The 19,305-nt window shown below is 38.2% G+C and overlaps 1 protein-coding gene across 3 annotated transcripts; it reads left to right on the forward strand.

Annotated features, from left to right (window-relative positions):
• The first annotated feature begins 1,246 nt into the window (after positions 1-1,246).
• LOC115749942 (probable WRKY transcription factor 31) lies at positions 1,247-16,554 on the forward strand. Of its 3 annotated transcripts, XM_048274320.1 has the most exons (7): positions 1,247-1,404; positions 13,184-13,421; positions 13,635-13,736; positions 13,863-14,030; positions 14,291-14,638; positions 15,297-15,410; positions 15,777-16,554. In XM_048274320.1, exons 2-7 carry the CDS (start codon positions 13,209-13,211, stop codon positions 16,365-16,367), a joined length of 1,536 nt encoding a protein of 511 aa, XP_048130277.1. In that variant the 5' UTR covers positions 1,247-1,404; positions 13,184-13,208; the 3' UTR covers positions 16,368-16,554. The 3 variants fall into 3 exon arrangements, with proteins under 3 accessions (XP_048130277.1, XP_030542856.1, XP_048130276.1); XM_030686996.2 differs by lacking the exon at positions 1,247-1,404 and having other exon boundaries at positions 13,023-13,421; XM_048274319.1 differs by lacking the exon at positions 1,247-1,404 and having other exon boundaries at positions 13,023-13,421; positions 14,312-14,638.
• Positions 16,555-19,305: the final 2,751 nt, after the last annotated feature.

The raw sequence follows: 19,305 nt of genomic DNA on the forward strand, positions 1-19,305 counted from the left end.
ATTCAATTATAATTAGCACATTCCACATCTCTATTATAGCTTCCAATTACAAGGAAGAGACTCTCGTGCCTTTTTGTCGACGAGGAGTATGAATTACAGCTCAACACCTTTGAGAGTATTTCAGAATTATTTATCCATGTTATTTGTCGTTTTTGTTGCATCAATGTGTCCTATTGTTTCAATGCGTTTTGTATTTTCCATGTACTTGTTTACCCAAAAAAAAAAGAAGAGAGATGCCGTAAATTGGCGTATTTGTCACTTTAGTCAAACTCTCCCTACCAGTCATTTTCTATCATCGTCTAAAGATGCCAAGTCCTTGTAATGTTTGAATATAGATAAACACCTAAATTTCCACATCTACGTGTCTCCTTGTATTAGCTTCTCCAGATAAACTACTACCAACAGCTGATCTTATGCTTGAACAAACTTTCTTCAGTTTCCTCTCTTTTTCCCATTATAAGTCCGTAATTCAGATAGAAAGACTAAATAATTTTTAAAAAAATGGAATGTAAACGCTTTACATTCATGATCATAGTCAGAAGAGAACATCCTTAGGACCTTATCTGTCTATAATATACATCGTCCAGCATTTACAACTTCACAAAAATTTTAAAAAAAGCTGACTTAGTTAGGCAAAATCTGGTTTGGCAACTTTCTAGGGTTTGCACTTACATGGCACATGTAATTCGTGGTCAGCTCATGCAACCAAGATTTAGATTCCATTTGTTTCTCGAAAAAGTGAATGATTTGAAACTAAAATTGATCGCTTATACTATTTACAAGAATGAATGAATGAATAATATTTTTATTGTCTGCGAAAATATTTAGATATAAATTATTATCGATAATGAAAATATTTTTTATTGATTAATTATTTTAAATGTTATAAGTGATCTTTTTAAAATATATATTTTAAATTATTTATTCCCCACGAAACAACCAGAGTCGTGAACCTAGAATTCACATGTTAAATGGACTCCAAAAGCAAGAGATCCTTCTGCTCATACGCTGGCAGAGAGTTTTCACACCAATCTGAAAAGTTATTAATGAGGTGGCGAAGAGGAGGAAAAAAATATTAATATATATTTTCCCTCTATGTGGGTTCCACGGCCCACCATCTTACGTCATTCCCTCCTATTTGTTCATACTAGGAATATTAAGCTTTTGTTTTCACACTCCGTCTTAGTCCAAACCCTTTTTAAATGCCGAGTTCATTGCATCTCTGGGAAGACTTTCTTTTTCTTCTTCCCCACACCAGCCAACTCTCTCTCTCTCTCTCTCTCTCTGCCCCTTATCTCAGTTCAGGGACAAAAGTGCAGATGCGCACTTCCTCAATGTTGACCTTCTAGCTACCAAATTCAATTTCAGTGACAATCAATCCGCGAAAGAGCCATTGATCCCGAGGTCGACAAAACCAAACGTGAGATGATGGAAGCCAAGGAGGATCGAAGCTAGCATGGCGCCTTTTCCACGGCGGCATTGGCGGCCAAACGTGAAGATGGGGTGGTTAACGAGCTCAACTTCTTCGCCATTGACAAGAGCTCAAGAGAAGAAGCGGGCTCGGTGGTCAAGAGCGAGAACGTGGAGGAGAGTCTAGATGAGGATAAGGAGAAGAAACTCGATGTAAGTTTAAAAGTACTCAAAGCTATTCTTCTATTTTTGAGTTTCTTATTTTTACTTTTAATCACAAGCTTGAAGTTGATATATACTTACTATTTGCACCAACTGAAAACTCATGCTTTTGAAACCATTAGAAGCTTTCCCGGCACAGATTGCTCCGATATCATGTTGAAAATTAACGTAGCTTTTAATTTAAATCTTATAGAACAACATACTAATCTTATTTCTCAATTTATCATGGAGAATATTTGAAGAATAAGTGTCGGGCAAGGATCATAGGTACCTGAATCATACATGATGAGTGTCCGATACCTTCACCTAGGGAGATCGCTAAGAGGGAGCCTAAGTCTGAACCAGTTAACATATTTAGTTGGACTCGCTTTCACTCAAAAGCTTAAGTTAATGAGTTATGTGCCAACTTAGATATATTAACTATCTCACACTACATTAATTCTCCAATGTGAGACTTCTCTTTAACAATTTCCCCCTCATATGTGAGCTCTAGTATTAGGTTTGCTCTAATACCAAGTATCCTTCTGCACCAACATATCTTACATATCTCAACTTGAATCTCTATCAACCATCGGCTCTGATACCAGGCCACACCCCGATCAACCATTGGCTTTGATACCATTTGATGATAGCGCGTAGCAGAAGTCCGATACCTTCACCAGGGGAGATCGCCAAGAGGGAGCCTAAGTCCGAGCTTGTTAACATATCTAGTTGGACCCACATTCACTCAAAAGCTTAAACTAATGAGTTATAGGCCAACTTGGATATATTAACTACTTCACACCACATTAATTCTCTAATGTGGGACTTTTCTAACACAACTCACATGTGCATTCTAACAGTACGCACCTATTTTGATAATTTGTCAACATAAATATTTTTTTGGGTTTTTTTATTTATTAACGGATAGCAGTATTGAGAGTTGAACTAGACAGGATGAACATGGAAAGTCAACGCCCGAAGAGCATGATTTATCAGGTCAATAGCAACTACAACGCCTTACAAGTCCATCTCCATTCGTAAATCCAGAGGCATGGGGCGAATCCTCAAGCGAAGACCCCCGACTTTGAGAAGGTGATTAAGTTACTTTAGGGTTAATATATGTCTCTTCTGTCATTATTTTCACACAGTTTTTTTAGTGGAAAAGTTGAGAACTCGATGGCATTGATTTGTTTGACCAATATGATCTAACATTCATGCAGTGAGATTGGCGAAAACTAAAATGACGTTGATTTGCACTACATGAATGTATCCATATATAGAACCTAATTACTGTCACAAATTTCTTTTTCAGAATAATTCTGTCTATATTATCTTACATTACAATACATGTATATGCTAAGATGATTGGAAGAACGCTGGAGGATCGCGAGAAATTCACCATAAAAGATAATCCTTGTCAAGAGATAAATCGCGGGATGTCCTAGGGTTGCCTCAAAGCAATATAGTGGAGTCGATGGAGTACTTCAAGACGCCAAGAGAAAGCTCTGCCAACGAGGTCCTGCCATTCCATGATCCTAACAGAAATGAACATATTGATCCTAGACTGGGGGAGGGACGATACCTCGTGGTCTCCTACTAGAGTGCAGAATCTTAAGTCCCGCCGCCGATCAAGGGGCTGAAACCATGGCCATGATTAAGAAAGTCCGGGCACTGATTCGAGCACGCTCCGAGGCATCCATGGTGAGTAAAAGTATTTGTGATCGATGTATTACATTTTGGCCGATTGTTTACCACGTGCGATGTTTGTTAGAATAATAAGTAGACACTACACAAGTTACTCATGAATTGGGATATGATGGAGAGACTTGTTCATTTAGAACTACCCAGTAATATATGCAATGTCTTAAAAGGTCATTGTAGGTATTAGATGCACATTCATCTTCTCATTTTTCATGTTACAAATTGGATATATCTTATGCACATTGTAAACCTCCCTGAAACTGTAACTTGAGAGCACAACTTTTCCAGTTTCCTCAGTAACACTCGATTCGACAAAGCACCCGACGTTCCTTTCCTTTTTGTCGGATGTTTTTCGCAGCAAAGTCAAAAGAAAAGTGCGATCTTGCACATCAGGATTTCGAACAAAATCGAACCCCGTGCCTTTCGGTAAAAGTCCTGGGAAAAAGGCTGATCACAATGAAAATCTGTCCATACGATGTGCCGTCTGAGTCCCCATCTGTGTAGAAGGGTTTTCAATGCTTTGCTTTCAGACGATAGCCGCGCTCTCTCATTAGGGTTTTGAGTTTTTGTTGAAGCCTTATAGTTATGATCAGTGTCCTAAACTACGTATGTTTCTACACAGAGTGCAGACGGTTGTAAGTGGAGGAAGTATGGGCAAAAGACGGCGAAAGGAAACCCGTGCCCTTGAGCTTATTATCGCTGTACTTTGGCGGTCGGCTGCCCAGTGCGCAAACAGGCAATAGCCGCAAACGTCGGCACAAGCACAACCGCTCTTTGGATGACAAGGAGCAGCGCTGCGGTAATAGCCGCAGATGCCGTGACTACTCTGACAATGAGACAGACCATAAAAATTCCGGCAAGTATAGGGAAATAAGCACAGGATCCGGCGAGTTGAAAGCGCTTGGGAGTGATGGAATTGCAAGAGAAGCACCGGCGGGTTTATCAAATACATCTCAAGCACCAAGGGTGCCATCTGAGCCGTCTGAGGCCTCTGAGGTTCCCAATGATCTTAGAGCAAAGATTCGAGCTATGTTGACGGCAACCATGTAAATAGTTAAGACCTCAACTCTTCCTACTTTTTCGTATAGGTAGGTGTTGAATTAAGCAATCAAGGGAAAGAAGATCATCATCACCTGTCGTAAGATTTACTTAGCCTCCTTCCTTCGATCGAAATTGTCTGTAATATCTTTGAGTAATTTGTATCACAGTCGATGTAATTGAAACAAATTGGGGATCTGTGAATTGGTGCAGGAAATGATCCCATCCTTCCTCCTGTAACGGGATTGGCGAATTGCCATGCGACGAGGGTGTTCCAAGCGAGAGCTCGATTTGATACGCTCGTCTTGGAATGGCTGGATTCTGCAGACTAACAGTAGGGGCTGATAGGAATGGCTGGATTCTGCAGCTTGATTGATATTTTCGAATAGCTAGAACTATACTATGAGAAGACCGATAAATTAAGTTAGCACATTGTTTTCCATCTGTCGAAAGAGGCGGTCCACATGTTGGTTCGGCCCTTGTTTTACTGGTGCCTAGAGACGGAGAAAAATGAAGTTACCGTGATCCAAAGAAGATCAATGTCTCACAAGTCGAGACTCAACTTCTCTTCTTTGATTAGACCACAGATTACACCAGCAGCATCTGCTTGCGGCTTGTGGATCAGCGGAGATAAGTCAATGGGCTTAATTTGGATTTGGTCGTAGACAAAATGCGTGTGGTCGATCTGCGAGAGTAGACGAGCATTGGTTGGGATCGGTGCCTATACAAATTGCACAGTCGGCGGACCTTTTTGAAAGCCATAATGGTTAATTTAACCTTAAAAGATGGTGCTCTGAAGGTCCCATGATTTTAATTTTTATGGTATATGATGCGATGCCTTCACATCAAAATAATGCGAGTTCCGCAAGGGCAAGTCGGCCGGACACCTTTCTGCATGCGGCTTGATATATTGGATTGGCATTTGGCACGTTCACATACGCACACATGTTATGTGTGTATAGTTGCTTGTTATGTAAAGAAGGGCAAAAGCCATGAAAAATTCCAAATTATATCCACTGTGACACATTCACTTTAAAATTTTTCCGTGACAATGGGAATCTCAAATTTGTATCTGCATAACATATTTAGCATCTATCAAAGTTCCCTCAATGAGAACTACTGAAAATCTGCCCAAATGAACACTGAAAAGCAAACAATGTAAACATGGCACCCACGTGACAAATAAAAATAAGAGCAATGTAATTTGGCTGACAAATTATCTGATGGGACCTTGACAGAGGGCAATTGTGTCACATTCGATCTGAAGTTTTAACACAAGAAGGTTGAAGTACATATTTTATTCGCTATAAACTCTTTTTTTTTTTAGGATCCACTATGATAATGAGAAAGATTTCTGCATATACACAAAAAAAAGGTCAATAATATCAGAATTTGATGAATTAGCCCAAGTCGATTCGATTTACTAATGGGATGCCCTAATGTGTAAATATGTCACAGTAAGCATAGTTTCAGAATTTTGATGTCACAAAAAAAGTATAGGATACATATGTCACAGTGGACATATTTTGAAAATTTTTGTGTCTTTTTCCATGTAGATTGATATACCTTTATTTTTCGCTAATTATATATACCTTTCCTTTGGTAAGGGCCAATGGATATATCATGTAATGATCACATGCCAATATACACTAGAGGTGTTTGAAATGGCTAGTACAACGTGGGGTTCGAGACAAGATCATTAACTCTATTCAATTTCTTCTGCTGAATTAAAATAAAAAATCGTTTAATTTCCTAGTAGGAACTTTACACATCGATTTCAATATTTAGTAAAGATTAACACGCGCATCTAGCGATTTCCATACGATTTTTCATTAAGCGTGTAGAGAAGCGCTACCACACGTCCATAAGATTTTTTAGCGGATTCACAGACCGCCTAATAGTCTCATCATCACGTGATTTGGCACAATGTGCGACTGAGCCGGCCCACCTTGAGAAAGCACGCACGACTTTGTTAATACCCTTTTGAAGCACTCATCACATGATTGTGGAAACTTTCTATGCTCTCACTGTTGCTTCAAAGAAATAGCCGACATCTACTTTGTCTTTACGCTTTGATCAAGGAAAATGTCGGGGTCATCGCTTAATAATTTAGGGCGAATCAGTATTTCCCTTTCCCCCCATACCATATAACCTTTTTCTTTCACGTAACCACATAAGAGATGTCCAAAAAGTCGTATTCCATGTGACCCGTGCACATTCATGCTACTTAGCCAGCTATGAAGAACTAGAAAGGCAATCCAAAAGCAAAAAAAGAAAAAAGAAATCCCACCCCCAAAAAAAAAAAAAAGGAAAATAGCGGCACGCAATCGGCACAAGCAGTGACTTTTACCTTTGCGTTTGGACAAGTTACGGTCTTAAGTTTCAACGTTCTGATCTTTGAAGTTGGTTCGAAATTAAAACCGTCTGGACTTAGGAGGCCAAGAAATTATATAAAATTAGTTTTCCAAACGTCGCATTAAATGACAAATATAGCAAAAAGCACAAAAGCCTCTCAAAAAGTTATAAACTGGTTTCATACCTAATGGAGAGCTATCAGACTTCAATATTCCCGCTGATTATATATTTAAATTTAAAATATAATTAATATAGTGTGTAAAACAAGGTAACATTTAATCGATGGAGAAAGCTATCGAAAGACAATATATATCAAATTTACATCATATAATGGAGATAAATTATTTGTTGATGCGATAGAATGCTTGCATTCTTAATGTATTCTCGAAGATGATGAATTCTTTAATGTAAGTCTATGGTGTCGATGCTAAATTTATGGTCCCCTAACGATTGATCGACTTGCTTACAAGTTAAAGCTACTGACTTTATTAACAAAAACGTCCAACGCACTTGAAACATTCGTAGCTTTAGGTTTCTACATCAATCGACGACTTTAATCAAAGATTTTTCTAGCCAAACCCTAACTAAAACCCTTAAAAACACAGTAGTAGACCCATTAAACTGCTCGGTCGGGTCGGAAATAATCCGACCTAAATAGACTCATTTAACCCATTTTGACCTATTTTCATGCAATGCAAATATAGTGATCCCATACCTGGATCAACAAGTACCCGACTCGACCCATATTCTTAAAACACTTTCATATTTAACTCAATTTAGGAAAACTCACCCAAACTGATGTGAAAGTACGGAATGAGTGAGCATGAGATCGATAAAAGATAATGGAGAATAAAGAGAGAGCCATAGAGTCTATGTAAGTTGTAAACACATTTATGGCTCATTTAACGCTCATATCATGTTTAAATCCATTTATTAAATATAAACAATTTATATAACAACTCACCCATCCTATATAGGTAAGAAATTTTTTTATGACCTATTTTGAAAGATCAATAGTTAGTCCCATATCCTACTCCAATTTCAGTCTTCAACTTGTGTGTACAGATTAGAGACTTTTCTACAATAAGCCTCACGTTGCTACAGACATCTTGTTTCTGCGTGCCAATTTTATGATCGAGTTCCAACTTAATTATGCCAATCATGCGTATTGACCAAATCGGGAAGGGCCGGTCAAATTCGAACACCCACCCTGTCTTCATAACGTAACAAGACGTGCATGTGTTGTCGATGTATGGCTTGACCAAAAACCCTCGTTCATTCAAAGTCAGTGGTAAATAATAACGGCCATGGACTCCGAGGACACCCCCTCCCTCACTTCATTTACTGAAGTAGAAAACAAGACTCTTGTAATTTCTTCATTGTTTGACTTATATGTTTACGCCCACATGCATGAAAAATTACCTAAGACACTCACTTTATGGCAAAGGAGAGATGTGCAGATGAGTCGTAGATAGCCATTTTGTTTGAGGGTGTCATTCATAGCTTACTCAGTATTCCCAAACAAAGACCAAATCAACGAGACAACCAAAATAAGAGTGAAGACAACGTGCACTATCGGTATAAAAGAAAATTTCCACGAGCGGTTTCATCCACCGTCGATATGAGGGCAAATCAAGGATGGCAAAGACGATTTATGTAGAGTTTCCCTATTTTTGTGAAAGATAATTATCGGAATTAATGCGATCGTGATTTGCAAATTCTGCTGTTCAACATGACATTTTGTAATCTAAATTCGACTGTTTATTTTCATAGTGATAGGAGATCATGATTTGCAAAAACTGTCCTTGATTGCCTCCGTTGTTTCACAAAAAATTATGCGTTTCTGGAAAATGTTTTTCAAGAAATCGTTTTTTAGTAAAATGGTGATATTTTTCAGTGTTTGGTTGAAATCTAAAAAAAATATATATATATATTTTCCTTCGTTTGGTAAGGAAAATTAATTTTCACTTTTTAATATTTATTTTTTTATTTTTTAAAGAATTTATTTTTTTAATGATTTTCGTTTATCTTTTTTCTCTTTTATTTTTTCCTTTCTTCTTCAGCGACCCCATTTCAGTGCCCCCTCCCCTCTCTCACTTTGATAGGAGTCACATCTAGAGATTCTGACGAAGTAGTCTAGGGTTCTGATGAGGCTGGCGTTGCTCTCAGCTCTGGCGACAGAGACTGTTATCCTGGTTTGTGCCGTGGTCGAGATCTTGTTCTCCTTGGTGTAGTGGCTCCTCGTGTCGCATGTGAAGCTCGCATCGCAGCCGCGTGGTCCTTGTCATCGTCCCCAAACAGCAACAAGAATGGATACAGCGACTGTCGATCGGCCTCAAGTGAGGCCAAGCTAGATCCGGTGAGGTTCGGCGTTGCTGGCCTCGAGCGAGGCCAAGCTTCGCTCGCTCACTCGCCCCGCAGACTTGGCAAGGCTTTGTCCAAGCTCACCAACCTTCGACGAGGCTGAGCCTCAACTATGGCTAGTCGCTGGTCATCGCCGTGGTCGGCGACCGACTGACAAAGAAATTAAAGAAGAAAGAAGACAAAATAAAGCACGTAATTAAAAATAATAGTATTCTAAAATATAAAAAATAAATTTTTTGAATTTAAAAAAAAGTGAAAAATAAAAAGAAAGTAAAAAAATTAAAAAGAAAGAAGATGTGAAAGAAAGGAGGAAGGAAAGATGAGGAAAAATTTTTCCTCTTCTTTTGAAGGGGATTTTTTCACGAGGAAAAATGTTTTTCGAGACTAGCTTATTTTCCATGAACCAAACTACGAAAAATTTGAAAAATGTTTTATGGAAAGTTACTCTTCGCAAAACAAGGGGAGCCTTCAAACTTAGGTGAGACAACATGATAATAAGTGACATCGCCTCCTCACTCTAGTCCATAGAAATCAGTGATTTTTCCGCGAGGCTTGACGACTGATTATCATAATGGGCGTAGAGATGTGTTTGAACACTTAGTTTCCAAGTTGATACGTAAGCTAAAATGAAATATTGAGAAGAAGGAGGAAAGATAAGAAGAGAACATAAGAGAACTAGTCAAATCTTGGACCCGACCCTCCCATTAACCTAAAATTCTACATTGCATGCCCATGTAAATTATCTGATATCAGTATAGGAAATTTACTATTGATAGAGATATCCTTCATATGTTGATCTAACTAGAGGGAAACATTAATTCGATGACATTTCCTCCCTATTAAAAACCTCAATCGAACAAGATTAAGCTAGCCTGAAATTAGTCTCATTATAATTAATCAGCAGAATCCTTGCATGTGCTCCTTCAGCAGAAATGGCCGATTATGCTACTTGAAGTAGCCACCTTGAGCAATATATCTTACCATTTTACTCTCCATTGATATCAAGTGAGCAATATGGAGGTCGATACGATTGATGACCTTTCGAGGAGTCACCGCAACATCATTGAAGACGTGAATCTATAAGTTACTGTAGATTTATTATAATCTCCAATTCTCAATATTTTGCGATGTGTATACTAACGACCCTAGCGAAAGTCGGTAACATCTTTCCGACATAACAACCCTGTTGGCATATGGACGAGGAACGTAGGACGATTTTGTTGCAGTTGGGCAAACTAGATATACCATGCGTAATCACCTCAATGCGGACATTGATATTAGGCTAAGCAGAAGAAGACATGCCCCTTTGTCTTATATAACCTAAAATCAAACCAACCCATAAAGGAGCAAGCTAGTGGAAACACGAGCACATCATTGTCATAGGATTACGACTGCTTTGTCTGAAGATCCACTTCTAATGGGAACGATACTAGACTATAGTCAACAGTAGTCTCCAATTCGATTACGAAGTTAAAGTTTTCCTTTTGACAAATGTTGAGGTAAAGGAAGGCTAGAGGATAACTTGGTTGGCACATCTTCTTCCAAGTCGGCAATTGTCTTTGTAGGCGATAAGATATTGAACGTCAATGGAGAAATCAAAAATCAAAAGGGGAAACAATATTGGCGTTTAGAGTTTTGGGGTGGTTTTTTATTGGAGAGATTATCTTGTCAACCCTAAACTTATTGTACATATACCAATTTAGTCCTAAATTTTTAAATTTTTTCATTTTAGTCCAAAATCTTTGCGCAAAAAAATTTCAACGTAGTCATGCCAACTAATTTCCGTCGGGAATCGGTAACATGGCTATGTGCTACATAGGACATCCGGCGATGATTGGATAGTCCAATCGGTGATTATCATGCCAAAAATTGATCGGAATTACTACATTAGAATTTCGAATAAAGATTTAGGACCAAATTAACAAAATTGAAAAGTATAAAACTAAATAGGCATCCATACAATTGTTCTAGGACCGATTGGATAATTCCCTTTCTTATCTCTCCTGTAAAAACCAAGTAAGATAGCTATGAGATTGGAAGTGATGATTTGGGTGCGGCATTATTTGTATCTCGTTTTGTATATGGATATATGATATGGACGCGGTCGCTGATGACTTTCTAAAATGTTCGCATATGTTGAAGATCAATTGGCGGACCCGACCACGTAGTCGCGTAGCGTTCAATAAACAAGCCATAATTTTTTATCCATAAAGAATTACAAGGTTCATAGTATCAATCAGAAGAGGTCGTTTCGAGTGCTATGCTACACTCAAACAAGGGAACCGTTTTGCCGTCTTTTCAAGCCTTAAAATCAATCTTATCATGTGTTTTGGATCCATTTTCTATTTTCAGGTGTACTTCTGTGTGATTTTAGCCCTTGCTTATTTTTTCCGAGCTTCTTTACTCCTACTGGGTTGATTTCGTTTATTTATTTTTTTTATTTATGGTACCTGGGGTTTTCAACGTATTAATTTGTTCTTTTCGAAGTGTCGAACACAACACATAAAATAAGAGAATTTTTTGCCAATTGCCCCGATAAGTGTATTGCGCCTTTTGTTAGGATTAGGCGCACAATCACAACGAAATAAAAAGTAAAGGCGAGAAAGAAAAATCAAGACATAAATATTTATCTCGGTTCATCCTTAAACTAGCGCTACATCCGGCTGAAGATTATACTATAATTATCACATCTCACCTCTCTATTGCGATTCTCAATTACAAGAAAGAGACTCCAATGCCTTCTTATTGATGAGGAGTATGAACAACATCCTAACACCTTCATGCGTGTTGCAGATTTATTTATCCGTGGTATCTATCGTTTGTGTTGCATCAATGTGTTTTGTTGTTTCAACGGAGCTTAGTTTTTTCCATGTGTTTGTTTACCAAAAAACTAGAGAGACGGCGCAAATTGGCGTATTTGTCACTTTAGTCAAACTCTCCCTCTCAGCCATTTTCTACCATTGTCTACTACAAACCAAGGTGCCAAGTCCTTATAACGTTTAAGAATGGATAAACACCTCCACATCTACGTGTCTCCTTGCACTAGCTTCTCCAAATAAACTACTTCCGGGAGCTGATCTCATGCTTGAACGAACTTTCTCCAATTTCCTCTCTTTTTTCCATTTATATACCCATAATTCAGATAGAAAGAATAAAGAATTCTTTAGAAACGGAATGTAAACGCTTTATATTCAAGACTATGTGTATAGAGTCAAGCATTTACAACTCCACAAAATTTTAAAAGAAGCCGCCCTTTCTATTTGTTTGGGTCTAGAAAGGAAGCCGACTCAGTTAGGCAAAATCTGGTTTGGCAACTTTCAAGGGTTTGCACTTACATGGCCCAGGCAATTCATGGTCAGCTCATGCAACTAAGATTTAGACCCCATTTATTTCGCGAAAAATGAATAATTTGAAAATTATTTTTTTAAAAATTAATCACTTATACTACTTACAAAAATAAACGAACGAACAATATTTACATTGTCTACGAAAATATTTAGATATAAATTATTATCGATAATGAAAATATTTTTCATTAATTATTTAATTTAAGTGATACAAGCAATCATTTTTAAAAATATGTTTTTCAAATCATTTATTTTTCGCTAAATAAATAATGCCTTAAGCCCAAAATTCGCATGTTAAGTGGATTACAAAAGCAAGAGATTCTTTTTTTCATTCGCTTGGCAGAGAAATTTCACACCAATCTGAAAATTATTAATGATGTGATGAAGAGGAGGAAAAAATATAACAAAAAAGATATATATATATATATATATATTCCTCTCCATGTGCGTCCCACGTGTCCAATTGACGCACCACCTTACCTCATTCTCTCCGATTTCTTCATGCTAGGAATATTAAGCTTTGTTTTCACACTCGGTCTTAGTCCAAACCCTTTTTAAATGCCGAGTCCATTGCATCTCTGGGAAGACTTTCTTCTTCTTCTTCCCCCACACCAACCAACTCTCTCTCTCTCTCTCTCTCTCTCTACCCCCTTATCTCAGTTCATGGACAAAAGTGCAGATACCCACTTCAACAATGTTGACTTTCTAGCTACCAAATTCAATTTCAGTGACAATCAATCCGTGAAAGAGCCATTGATCCCGAGGTCGACTCTATGGAAGAGTGAAACGATGGAAGACGAGGTGGATCGGAGCCAGCGCGGCTCCATTCCCGCGGCGGCGGCGGTGGCGTCGGCATCGGTCGCCAGACACAAAGATGATAGGGTGGTTAACGAGCTGAACTTCTTCGCCATCGACAAGAGCTCGAGAGAAGAAGTGAGCTCCGCAATCAAGAGCGAGAACGTGGAGGAGAGTCTAAAGGAGGATAAGGAGATGAAGCTCGATGAAAGTTTGCAAGTAAAGCTATCCTTACATGTTCTTTGAAGTTGATATATACTCACTATTTGCACCTACAGAAAACTTGTGCTTTTGAAGCTGTTAGAAGCTTTTCCCGGGTCAGATTGCTCCAATAGCATGTTAGAAATTGACGTTGTTATTAGTTTAAATTTTATATAGCAACCCACTAATCTATTCCTCAATTTATTTACGAACATGTAGGCGGGATTGAATCTTCTCACGGAGAATATTGGCAGCGACAAATCGCTCGTCGATGAGGAAGAAGCACGGGGCAATGAACATAGGTGCCTGAACTTAACTGAGGTATGAAGCTATGCGTGTATTGATTAATTATTTGAACTATAGGCCTCGTCTAATCATTAGGTCCAATTCATATTGGTAATTTGTCAACATAATGATTTTCGTTTTTGGTTCTTTATTGATTGCCAGTTAGCAGTCTTGAGAGATGAACTACACAGGATGAACATGGAAAATCAACGCCTGAAGAGCATGATTTACCAGGTCAACAGCAACTGCAACGCCTTACAAGTTCATCTCCTTTCGTTAATGCAAAGGCATGGGGCGAATCCTCACGCCATGACCGCCGATTATGAAAAGGTAATTGAGTTACTTTGGGGTTAATATTTTTCTCTCCTGATGACATTGATTTGTTTGACCAATATGATCTAATATTCATGGATTGAGATTGGTGAAAATTAAACAGATAAAAATTAATCAACCCAGCTATTGTACCATAGTGAAAATAATAAGTACCACATAAATGTATGCATGCATAGACCCTAATTACTATGACAAATTTCTTTTTTAGGATAGTTGTGTTTTAATTATCTTACATGAGAGTACATGCATATGTTAAGATGATTGGAAGAACGTTGGAGGATTGCGAGAAATTAACTGGAAAGGATGAGAACTCACAATCCTTGTCGGGAGATAAGTCGCGGGATGGCTTGGGGTCGCCTCAAAACAATATAGTGGAGTCGATGGAGTTCTTCAAGAAGCCGACAGAAAGCCCTGCTAATGAATTCGTGCCGTCTCATGATCCTGACAAAAATGAACCTATTGATCATAGACCGGGGAGGGATGATACCGCATGGGCTCCTACTAAAGTGCAAAATCTTAGTCCCTCCGCCGATCAAGGGGCTGAAACCACGGCCATGATTAAGAAAGCCCGGGTATCGGTTCGAGTGCGCTCCGAGGCATCCATGGTGAGTAAAAGCCGTTGCGATAGAAATATTGCATTTTTGTTGACAGCTTACCATGTGCAATGTCTGTTAGAATAATAAATAATAGACTACATAAGTTTCTCATGAATTAGGTCATTGTAGGTATTGGATCCATATTCATCTTCTCATTTTTCTATGTACAAAATTTGAAATGTTATGCACATTGCAAATCTCCCTGAAATTGCAACTTGAGAGCACAATCCAGAGGGCACTCAAACAATGTGAAATGACTTTAGAAAAGCATATAAGGAATCTTATGAAATTTGTGATTAGTGCAAGAGAATTTAACTGGCCGTGTGTGCACACAACTTTTCCAGTTTCCTCGGTAACATTCGATTAGACAAAGCAACGCTATGTTCTTTTCCTTCTGTCGGATGTTTTTCGTAGGAAAGTCAAAAGAAAAGTGCAGTCTTGCACATCAAGATTTTGAACAGAATCTCCTTTCGGAAAAGTCCAGGACAAAAGGCTGATCACAATGAAAATCTGTCCATACGACGGCCGTTTGAGTCATCATCTGTATACAAGGGTTTTCAACGCTTTGCTTTCAGACGATAGCCAAACTCTCTCATTAGGATTTTGTGTTTTCGTTGAAGCCTTATAGTTATGATCAATGTCCTAAAATACGTATATTTCTACACAGATTGCAGACGGTTGTCAGTGGAGGAAGTATGGGCAGAAGATGGCGAAAGGAAACCCGTGCCCTCGAGCTTATTATCGCTGTTCTATGGCAGTCGGCTGTCCAGTTCGCAAACAGGTAGGTGTTCTTGAATTCTTGCTGTCCGATGTCCAAAGTAATTCTTGTAATATAATGTTATGAGCTAGTTTTAACATATACAAAATTCTTGAATGAAAATCCACAGGGAATGCGCATATCAAAATTATGCATAATGTGTTCGGTTGTGCTTATGCACAGGTTTTAGGTAATATTGCAGAAGGAGTCCATATGTTTAACATTGTCGTGTGATCGGCATAAGAACGCAGAGTCCATATATTAATAGTATGGATCAGATAACCTGAGCCGAGATCATCCTACTAGATCTAAATAGATCGAGCTCGCATAAATGTGTTTATTTCACAATGTGCTCCTTAAGAGAATGATGGGCCGCATGAACATTGGCAGGTACAAAGATGTGCAGAAGACAAAACAATCCTACTAACAACATACGAAGGACAACACACCCACCCGCTCCCTCAAGCTGCAATGGCCATGGCATCGACTACTTCATCAGCTGCATCGATGATTCTCTCGGGTTCGATGGCGAGTTCAGATGGATTGATTGCCAGCCCACATTACATCGCCGGGACAGCGTCATTTCCTGGCTCGCTGCCGAGTCTGGCCACGCTCTCTGCGACCGCACCATTTCCTACGGTCACATTGGACCTCACACACACCACTCCCACGACTGAAACTATTAGCAGCAACCCCATGCTGCTCCAAAGGCCGTTGTTCTTCGGTTCAGCCATGCAAAGACAAGTAGGTCACGCCTTGAACCAATCCGAGCTTCTTCAAGTGGTGAGCAATCAGATGAAGCAAGCCCCGTACGATATGGTCGACACGGTCGGCACCGCGACGGCTGCCATCACAGCAGACCCCAATTTTGCTGCGGCTCTCGTGGCAGCTATCGCCTCGGTTGTCGGCAGCGTTCGTCCGAACCATGGCGGTGCTAGCGAGGATGTGGTTACAAGAAGTTGCATCAATGAGAACACATGATATAAAGGAATAATTCTGTGGGAAAGCCCCGTTTGGTCCTCTCTTGTTTTTGTTCTCGTGCAAGGTACTATTTATTTCGTGCAACGTTCATATTTCCCTTTCACTCGAATTTGGAGAAACTCTAAAAATTTTCTTATTTTTCAAAGTTCTTGCTGCTGATTTAGGCTAATGATAAAAGGAATCGTGCTAGGGGTACTATTTCTCAAAGGTAATAAATATGGAAAACCAGTAGGGATATGCAAGAATAAATCCCAATGGCTTTTAGTTAACGAATTGGTCCACTACAGAAACGAGACTTCAAGCAAAAATACCAATTCAAATGAAAGAATAAGTTCAATTGATAGTTATTAATTCATTAATCAGGAAAATCCGCACTTTTGCAAATTCATAAAATAAGCGAAATTCGCTAACATAATGCATGAAAGGATCTTTGACGAAACATAGGACGCAATGAAAATTAGTAAAGGTTGTAATGCCGGAGGAATCATTAGCGCGGGGTATGGCTTTCGCTTTCGCGTCTCTCTAAAATTGTAGTCATGATAAAATCTTGATTTATTTAATTATCAGGGACACAAGTTTTTCTGTAAGTATAGCTTTTTTCAAAATGAGAGAGCTTTATGATATGTCAACTCAACTTTTTATTAACGGAATTTTCTAAAATATTTCTGGAGTGTAAAAATGGGCCTAAACGAAAGAATAAAATTACATATGATTTCTTCGCTGCTAAGGGACACCAGTCACGTCTCCGAGGATTAATGTAGCTAAGCTACTAAGTAAATGCATTTCTGTAGTGTTTCATATATGAATTTTGACATGTGAAATCATATATAATTTCTTTTTCATAAAAAAAATCATATATAATTTCTGTTACAATTTCTTAAAGCTTAAATCATTTTCTTTTCTTTTCTTTTTTTAAAAATTTTGAAGGGAGGTAAAAGTTATGAAAGGGTACTTTTCTTTAAGGATAGAGAAACATATCCTTATTTTTTACAAGGTAATCTATCTAAATGATCCGACAAATTCTTATGTAAAAAGTATAGCGAAGTAAGAGTTTGTTCGATTGTAAAGAAGCAATGCGTTATTTTAGTGAGGCTCTATTTGTTTTGGACTTTCGTATTCTAAATTGAACTTTTCTTTGCGAAAATCAAAAACTTTATATAACTTCAGAAATTAATATATCCGGGTAAATGATTTGAGGTGTCATAAACAAAAATGACATATTAAACTCTAGTTTTAAGGTATAAATCGAACAAATAAATGTAGACCTTACACCTAAATATATCTTGACATTTTTTTTACGAGAAATAGACAACATATAATTTTTAGACAACACAAACATAAATGCTATGGATCGAATTTTTCATTTAGTTCACATATGATCTTAGATGGGAAAATTGCTCAACTTTCTGAAGATATTATACAACGGCCAATTTAGTCCTAAACTTTTTAACTATTTTTCCAGATAGTCTTTCTAGCTAATTATAGTTGGAAATTGCTTGCATGGCGGTCAAGTTAGTGCCCGCGGTCCTACGTAGACACCGGCTATCTTACGGGGTACGAGGAGTAATGACATGGACGATTTTGTAATTTTCTAAAAATTTATTGATTTTTTTTCTTTTTGTTCCTTCTTCCTCTACCGGTCATCGGATCTCAACAAGTGGTTGGCAAGAACCACGACGCATTCCCTAGCTCTTGCCTTTAGCTAGTGAACGACCATTGCCGAGGCCCTGCGGCGGACATAGGAAGAAGGGAGAAAAAAGATAAAGAAAGAAAAGAAAAGTTAAAAACTTTGGAAACTTTTCTAAAAATTGCAAAAAGCATCAACTTCAGTGTTGACCATACCATCAAAGAAAGTTGATGTCTTCATCAATGTAAGTATTGACCATGCCATGAAAGAAGGTCGATGTCCACATCAATATTTTTTGGCTAGATGGGCTGTATTGAAAAATTGACAAAATATTTATGAATAAATTAGCCAAATTAGAGTTTGACCCCTTCCCTTTTAGGGTTTTCTCTCTCGGCCGCCACCGCCCTGCCTCTTCCATTGCAGTTTGTCCTTGAAGGAGAGGGAGGCTCTCTCGCTCCCTCTTCCTCTTTATATCCTTGCCTATTTCCCTTTTTCTATGTTTTCAAGACTTCTTTGCTGATTTTGTGAGCGTCGTTCAAGCGCTTCGTAAGTCTCCGAAGGTCATCTCTTATTGCATTCAACTATGAGTTTATTTGAAAGTGTTTTAATCGACTGTAGCTATTTTGTAGCTCTTCTCTTCCGATTTAGTGTTAGATTTAAATTTGTGAGTTCCTCTATACCGATCTAAATATAGATCCGGGGTTTACAAGATATTATTTGTGTTTTTTCATCCTATTAGTGTTATTGTTCTCTGTACGGTGATGGTGTTGGGATGCTGCATCTTGAGACGCACCGCCTTTTGGCAAAACCATAGTTTCTATAGAGGAAGATTTGGGCGTGCGCTCATGATGATGCGAACTTTAGTAATCAGCTATTAATTATGCTATGAAGCTATGACAAATTCGTTCTTGTGGAAAGAATGAGTTGTTGCGGATTATATCAAGTTGATCTATTTTTTAGATTTACACTCGATTGTAATGCTTTGTGATTGAATTTGTCTTGAAGTTATGTACCCATTTTTTAAGTGAAATGAAAATTTCCTTCCGACAAAAATAATAACCAAATTAGAAACTTTATATATGAATTAGTTGTTGCATAGTCGTCAATAGGTCAAATCGGATATTTAATTACTGGAGTAATTCTTGAAGACTCAAATGGTGGACTAGATTTACGAATTTTTGAACAATTATCTATATATTTTTATATCAAAATCGAGGAACTTATCCATTGTGACGTCCCAAGCTGTCACTCTGCTAGTTAGCTCTGTTTTAATATGATATTATACATAAAAGAGGGCCCATGCAGAAGTTA

The sequence above is a fragment of the Rhodamnia argentea genome, chromosome 2 (assembly GCF_020921035.1).
Source record: "Rhodamnia argentea isolate NSW1041297 chromosome 2, ASM2092103v1, whole genome shotgun sequence".
Taxonomy (NCBI): domain Eukaryota; kingdom Viridiplantae; phylum Streptophyta; class Magnoliopsida; order Myrtales; family Myrtaceae; genus Rhodamnia; species Rhodamnia argentea.